Genomic DNA, 7,669 nt, shown 5'->3' with positions numbered 1-7,669 from the left:
AGTCAAACAAAAAATCATTTCAAACATTAATAATATATATAAATATTAATTATTTAACTATATAACAATAATATCGATAAACATATCTTTTTTAATACATAAAGTATAGCTATAAATATTTACTCCTCTAAGTACATTGTAACTATTCTACTAAAAAAAGTTAATTAAAATAAAAGCTCGTGCCTTAGAGATTATTAAGCCTCCTTTTTTTAGAAAAATATATACAGATTATTTATACCTACATTGTGTTCTTTGAATTGTTCTATACATAATTATTGCATTACTTGGTATCTATCTAGTAATAAAAAAATATACAATTTATTATTATATTCCATTGAAACACAGATTTGGTAATATCAATCCACCCAAATCTTTTCAAATTGTAGATTTTGTTGTGAAGAATGTATCTGAAAGCAATATAAAATAAATTTTATAATCAAGTACATAACCATTCATATAAATTCTAGTTATATAAATATAGTAATATAAATAATATAAGTGCGACAGGTTTTATAAAAAACAGAGAATGAGTATGTGTCAATAGCAAGTACAAAAGTGAGAAACTTTATTTATTTTTCAATAATATACATTCATGGTTAACCATTTGTATTTCCCGATTTATTTTTTATTAATAAAATCATATAGTCATCACAATCAGGAATTTTAAGAAATAATTTACTAATTAAAATATAATACAACAATATAAATGTTTTCATATAAAAAAAACTTAACATGCATTTTGTTAACTATCAATAAAGATATTTATCAGATGTTTATATATACATATATGTAATATAAAACTTGCGAAGACTTTCTATATGTAATGACTGTAAAGTGTAAAAATGTTAAAATACAATCTGTAAAATATTTTCTTTGATATACTATCTGGAATGACTTCGCTGCATCAAGTGCAGCTTGATCATTATAAATTGTTATATTTTGCACGTAACAACAATGTGACTATATAAACATAAAAAGAGAATAAATATGCTGTGCTCTATGCAAAAAAAAACGTAACTCACAGACATATAATGTTCGCCACTTTAATACTGTGCTAAAATACTATTAAAGATATCATTAAGAACGTACGAACGAACCGCATATCAAGCGCATTCCAAGTAATAAATATATCAATAGGCTATATTTAACAGAAAATATGATTTGTAGATATATTTAATCCTTTACTAAAATTCTCGCATTTGAACAAACATGTGAGAATAGATACTCGTTTGGAAAAATTTGGTTGTGTGAAATGTGATAGGATTCACAGTTCTAAAAGCCTTTCGTCTAGGAAGAAGCGGACTAAATACAGCACCTCTTTGATTATTAGGTTCTGCTAATGCTAGCGCAGGATTTGTTTGTTCAGATGATGAACTCTCTTGTACTTTCAATGTGCCGAGTTGTTGTATGGACTTGCCTCTTTCTGCTTTTTGCTGGATACACTCTAACACTGGCTGAATAGCACCGAGCAATGGTCGTTTAGATGACTCTCCAGACCAACATTGTTCCATTAGCGTCCAACATTCTTCATCAAAATGTGATAATCTCTCAGGCCTAAGACCTGAAATATGTGAATAATGCATTTAATATTCTCTATAACATATATATGTAATAGTAAAATATCAGTTGAGATAAATAAATTAAAATCAAATTCTGTAGTATTTAAATTAGTCCAGATTAATGAGATAAGTTTGTCACTAATATTTAATTAATTTCGAAATTTTCAATTTAAATTTCAATATTTTTACTTATGTCGAATACAATAAAAAATCATGTTTTTAATTAAAAAATGTAAATCTTTTGAATATGTAATTTATAATGTAGCAATATATTTTTTCATTAGAATGTTTATAAAACTTTTAATAGATTGAATAGAAATAAATCAACCTACATATATATATAAAGTATTACCTTTCCTTACACTTGTCCATAATTGCTCCTTGTTATGAAATTGCTCAAATGCATATGGCAATCGAACCTTGCCAGCACATATATACCAAAACAAGATGCCGAAAGCATAGACATCAACGCTACTATCGTAATGACCAGACAGAAGTTCTGGTGCCATGTGAATCGGTGTTCCCACGATACTCCCCGACATCATAGCTTCGGTAATACAAAATCCAAGATCAGTTAATTTAGCTCTGTTTTCAATATCGAGTAAGACATTCTTTAATTTGATGTCTCGATGGACCAGGCCTTGTGAGTGAAGATAGCGTATTCCCTCTAATACATCTATTGCTATTTGTATACGTTCCAACCATAAAAGACCAGCATGTATACCACAGTACAAATCGCGGCTCAACCGATCGGTGATTAAGAGAACTGCAGCGCCTAATCCAAATCCTGCGCCGTACGATTGATCTATAACTGATCCGCGAAGCTTCACTATCCTTTTGTGATCCGGTATCGACCTGGTATAGTAAACTTCCATCGCAAGATCGTTCCAGTGTCTCTCGTCTGGTGGAACAACGGATTTTACCGCACATAGTCCTGGTGCTCCGTTCCAGCCTTCGCACGCGAACACCACACCATACTGTCCTCTGCCAATCTCCTTGTTATAATGAGGAATCCCAAAACGAATTGTATCCATCATTGACGTGGATTCTAACGCAAGTTTGGCTAATTTGGGTGCATGGTATTTTCGTATAGCTACTCTCTGCTCTTCAGTCCTCTCTAGCTTCCCTGAGTAATAATTCTCCAGAGATCTTAGGGCAGTCTGAAAAGCATCATGCGATGATTTTAATTTGTCCCTGAACTGTGTGGAAATTGCCTTTGCTAATCTAGCTGCTGATAAGGAATTTAAAATATCGATAGTAATCTTCCTTCTCCAAGCCGCGTTCAAAGTCGGAGTGGGAGTCCATAGTAGAGGTAAAGACTTAAAAAGCTGTCTCAATCTTTCCAAGAATGAATGCACTAAGGACGGCGACGAATTGTGCAGTTCTACATTGTATGCTGCAGAAAGTATTTGTTTTAAGGCATCGCTAGCTAGCAGACTACTGTCGTGTTCATAAGTCTTTTCGAGACTTATTAAACAACGTTGAAGAGTTCCAATAAAAGTCTCTCGAAGACAATTAACCGAGTTTACCAGTTCCTTTGCGACCTTCTCGCCCAAACGGCTTAGTACAAATCTCTGAACTTCCAATGTCGCGACGCGAACAGTAACTGTCCATTCTGTTTGTTCATTATTATCGAAAAGAACAGTTTTATATTGAAAAAAATCACTGGTAGATCCTGATATATCGTCTTTCATTTCCTGAATAATACATTGTATTAATTCTGTTAATTCCACTTGCTGCTCATTAACAACCTTCATTAAATTAGCATAAAGTTCGTTTTCCTTTTGTTGAGCATACTGTATTCTTCTAGGAGTGATCTGTATTTTCCGTGCCATGTCAAATGCACTTAAAATAAATTTACGTAAACTAGTCGTGTGTATTTCATTCAAATAAGTGCTAGCATTAATTAGATAGCTTTGCAAGCAGCCATGTGTAAAATGTAAAACACGGTCTGTCTTTTGGCATGAATCCACTAGATCGCTTGAATTATTAACGTATTGCTCGCCGACAAGCCATGTTAATTGGTGAACTTCTACAGATTCTTCCATACCTAAAAACCCTAGACTGCTTAATTGATCTAGCCATCTTAGACCAAGTGAATTCATTTTGTCAATATTAATACTATCGTTATTCTTAGATTCTGTAGAAACACTTGGCATTTCTGTTCGACCTTGCAAACTATGTTGCTCAGACTCGGTCAATTCTGCATCTGTGCCATCCAACGAAATATTTGCTACTGAAGAAATGAATAAAATTGGATTATATGGATAAGTCTCTTTCAAATCTCTCAATTCCTCCAAATTTTCCTCAGTCAATGGTTGTTCTCCAAGAGCATAAAGAAATATAGGTAAAATCTTGAGTGAACCTTTAGCAAGAATTTTTACCACGCCATTATTTGGAACAACAAATATTTGAACACCTTCTTTTAATGTTGCTTGATTTAATTTCACTTCTAGCACTGTTGGACAATGGATATCTTCACCTATTGACTTTGCCAAATCTTCGATAGGAAGCGTGGTCCATGATTCTTCATTAGCTCTTAATGTTTCAACCATTTCGTATTCCAAACCTAACGAGAGACTGACATGATTCGTATGACCATAAGTAATCTTGATCCATCTCCATGAATTATTAGACAATGGTAGAATATCAGCAGAAAGTAATTTATTGACTAGTGAAGCTTTAGATTTATTATCTTGCCCAAAGATGACTATAGCTGGAGAGTTATCGAGAATGTGTGTCACTCTATTCAAGATTAAGGGAGGCAATAATTCCTCAATAATGTTCTCTGCAAAAAGTATTTTTATAAGTAAGGTTAATTGCATGTTTGTTGATTTCAATTTTAAACATATCCATGAATAATTACCTTCGGGGAAAAAGTTTTCGAGCTTTATAAGTTCCAATGTACGTTGTGTCTCCTCCAATATATGGCGTAAATGATTCCTGTTCCGCTGATATTTCCTGAATTCTTGTGGTAAATTGCTTACCATTTTTCTCACATTACTTTAGTCATTTATGTATTCCACAGAATGCTCATGCCCTGTCAACATTAATATACAATGTTGACAAATAAAAAAATGTTTTATATATATATACAATTTTTTAGGTTTAAAAATATAATTATTGTGATAATAAATGCTATTTCAACTGATACATTTTTAATTCAATCTGTTTTCAAAGTAAGTAGATTAGCGATGCATACAAATTTATTAGCCTCATCAGCAATACAATGGCACATACGAAGACATAAAGTATAAATATAAACGATATACACATTAAAGTTTGAATCATGTCTAAGAATAATTTCTGCATAATAAGTGCGTATATAAAAACAAATTAAAAATTAAAGAATTAAAAATTAATGCCATATCAATGTCTCACGTTTTTACCAGACAAACAACGACGGATCGGAAGGAGATATTTCTCTCGATAATAAACTGTCATCGTGGAATCCGGGATATACGGGACCGCGACATTGTTTATATGCGTGATCGGAGCTGCGTAAAAGCAGGTTACTCGCGACCACGCGGGCGATCATTCAACCTGTAATTTTTACTCACCAGAATATGATTTTTCACTTATCACAGCCATACGAATGCAAGGAGGATCGCCGTTCGCGTAGGTCATCCGAGTGCAAGTAATCCGGAAGATAGCTCACGCGAAATCGCCGCGTATCGCGTCCCGACGATGAGACGTACATCGACAACGCATGCTGATTTATACTGACTACTGACTTGAATAGGCTGAACTCAAACTGAAGTTCAACCGCTTTGAGGGAGTGTGATGTATGTATCGCCGGCGCGACGCGAATCAGTCTTTCACGAATCGGAAAGAAAACACGACGAATAACTATATACGACTGATAAACTGCATCCATTATGTTTTATTTACACACACGTGCCCGCGATACCCCCATCGTCCGCACCGCTTTTTCTCTCCAGAATTATGATGATAGAAAACGATTTATTTAAATTATAAAATGAGAATTTTTATGAGGGAAAAGAGGACACGTGATAACGTGCAGTCAGTTGTTGACGATCAGCTGTCATACAATCTTGTCGGTATTGTAATCCATTTGGTTTCAACTTAAATAATTATGTTTAATATATATATATATACTTGTTTTTATAAGCTTTTTTGTGTATGAACACAAATTAAAAAAAATTGTAAATTTATTTGATAATTCATAAAGATATACACAAAACATTTTATAGATAACATTCAATATAACACACAAATATATTTCGTAATTTTTAAATAATTTTACTTGCTTTTTAAGAACATTTTATGTAAAGTAATTGTTTTATTAATTTTTTAGATAATATATTATTTTATACAATTTATATTACTTTTGTATATATGTGTAATTTTATTTCTTTTTCATTTTCATTCACGTATCAATCCTAATATATTTTATGTACTTTGTAAGAAAAATAATTTCCAATGTAAAAAAATCTTGATAATTTTTACTTTCTTTTATTACATACGCAATACACATATATCTATCAAATGATTATTTTACTGACATTTGTGGAAATCTCCAATCATTCATTCATTATATATGTTATCAATATTTTTCAGATATGTATATCAAAATAAGAAAAACTAATTTTTGGACTTTATACATTTGGTAGTCATACTACGAATTTGTCGGATGTACATGATTGGTTATTGGATAAGGAATTTTTAGAATTGCGAACATTTCTTGCGACAGTAGCCAATCAAAAAATGAACGACTTGGATTACTCTCTGTCATAGAAACGGTTCTTAATATAACCTCTATGCCGTATGCACATGTAACTCTGCCATTTTCCTTGAATCTGTTGACAAGCAATTGCGCTTTTTTTGACATTTTTATCGAACTGGATTTTTTAATTGCTACAGTTGTCTCTGGTTAATATAATTTTAAAAGATGACATCGGTTTTGGAATCTATGGTGGTCGATGAAAAACAACTTCCTGAAAAACCAGTGGATAGAGAAAAAGTATATATACAAACATGACAATAATAACAAGTGTTATCTGGAAATTTCCATTGCTGCCTTATATACAAACTTTTAGTTGTAATTGTAACTGAGCATAAACGTGATGATATTGTATCTGTTTATTTTTCAGACATGTCCGCTTTTATTACGAGTATTCTGTAATAATGGACGGCATCATAATATAATGGAATACAGCAGAGGAAATGTTCCTTCGAATGAGCTGCAGATATATACATGGTATATTGGACAAATTATAAAATTCAATTATATTGTAGTTATTAATTTCATGTTAATTTCTTTACAATGTCTTGAGAAATATCCCTCCTAATATTGTAATTATTTCTGTTTGAAGGATGGATGCTACTTTGCGAGAAATTACAGGCTTAGTTAAAGAAGTAAACCCAGATGCTCGTAGTAAGGGAACATACTTTGATTTTTCATTAGTGACTCCTGAACTCCGCAATTCTGGCTATCGTATGCGTGAGATTGGCGTTACATGTTCTGGACAGAAAGGTGCAGATGATAACAAAACGCTTGCACAAGCAAGGTAAATAGCCCTAAGTATTAAAAATTGTTGCTGTTCACATAAATATATATTTTATAAATATATTTCTATATGATATGAATATTTTTTTGTTGCAATTGCAGATTCACAATAGGAGATTATTTGGATATATCAATAACGCCACCAAATAGAATGATGCAACCAGCAATAAGACGTGGTGGTTTACGTCAGTATTAATTAAGACGATAACCTCAAAGTGTTAAAATTATGATAAAGATAAGTAATTTATAAGTGATAGACTATATGACTGCTGTAATTCCAGATAAACTTCCCACATTTTTTCATAAATAACTAAAATAAAGAATCATTTTTCATTCTTTCAAATTTTTCTGCATATTTAACTATTATATTAACACAGTACACAGAGATAGATTCCAACCCCATAATAGCACATTTAAAAAAAATGTGTTTAGACTTTGCGCTATCTAGTAGAAATATACTTAAGTGACTCACCTACAAAAATTTGCAGGTCCCATAATTAGTCTGTCGCTAGCTACTGAGTAAAATGTGTGTTGGGGTCGGTATATACGCCATGTGTACTGTTTTGAAATACAAGTAGTT

The 7,669-nt window shown here is 32.1% G+C and overlaps 2 protein-coding genes across 4 annotated transcripts; one reads left to right on the top strand and one right to left on the bottom strand.

Annotated features, from left to right (window-relative positions):
- Positions 1 to 561: 561 nt before the first annotated feature.
- Positions 562 to 5,624, bottom strand: Ripk5 (receptor interacting protein kinase 5). Of its 3 annotated transcripts, none has more exons than XM_072889235.1 (4): positions 4,949 to 5,073; positions 4,426 to 4,599; positions 1,912 to 4,347; positions 562 to 1,561 (listed from the first exon to the last, which is right to left on the bottom strand). In XM_072889235.1, the coding sequence occupies exons 2-4, from the start codon at positions 4,547 to 4,549 to the stop codon at positions 1,185 to 1,187; spliced, it is 2,937 nt and encodes a 978-aa protein (XP_072745336.1). In that variant the 5' UTR covers positions 4,550 to 4,599; positions 4,949 to 5,073; the 3' UTR covers positions 562 to 1,184. The 3 variants fall into 3 exon arrangements, with proteins under 3 accessions (XP_072745336.1, XP_072745327.1, XP_072745316.1); XM_072889226.1 differs by having other exon boundaries at positions 4,941 to 5,062; XM_072889215.1 differs by lacking the exon at positions 4,949 to 5,073 and adding an exon at positions 5,120 to 5,624 and having other exon boundaries at positions 570 to 1,561.
- A 731-nt stretch (positions 5,625 to 6,355) lies between these two features.
- On the top strand, positions 6,356 to 7,432 carry Bin1 (histone deacetylase complex subunit SAP18). The gene is made up of 4 exons (XM_072889246.1): positions 6,356 to 6,543; positions 6,674 to 6,780; positions 6,896 to 7,090; positions 7,192 to 7,432. Exons 1-4 carry the CDS (start codon positions 6,472 to 6,474, stop codon positions 7,283 to 7,285), a joined length of 468 nt encoding a protein of 155 aa, XP_072745347.1. The 5' UTR covers positions 6,356 to 6,471; the 3' UTR covers positions 7,286 to 7,432.
- The last annotated feature ends 237 nt before the right edge of the window (positions 7,433 to 7,669 follow it).

Source organism: Anoplolepis gracilipes, chromosome 1, assembly GCF_047496725.1.
Source record: "Anoplolepis gracilipes chromosome 1, ASM4749672v1, whole genome shotgun sequence".
Lineage (NCBI taxonomy): Eukaryota > Metazoa > Arthropoda > Insecta > Hymenoptera > Formicidae > Anoplolepis > Anoplolepis gracilipes.
This window is presented reverse-complemented; position numbering and strand designations above follow the sequence as displayed.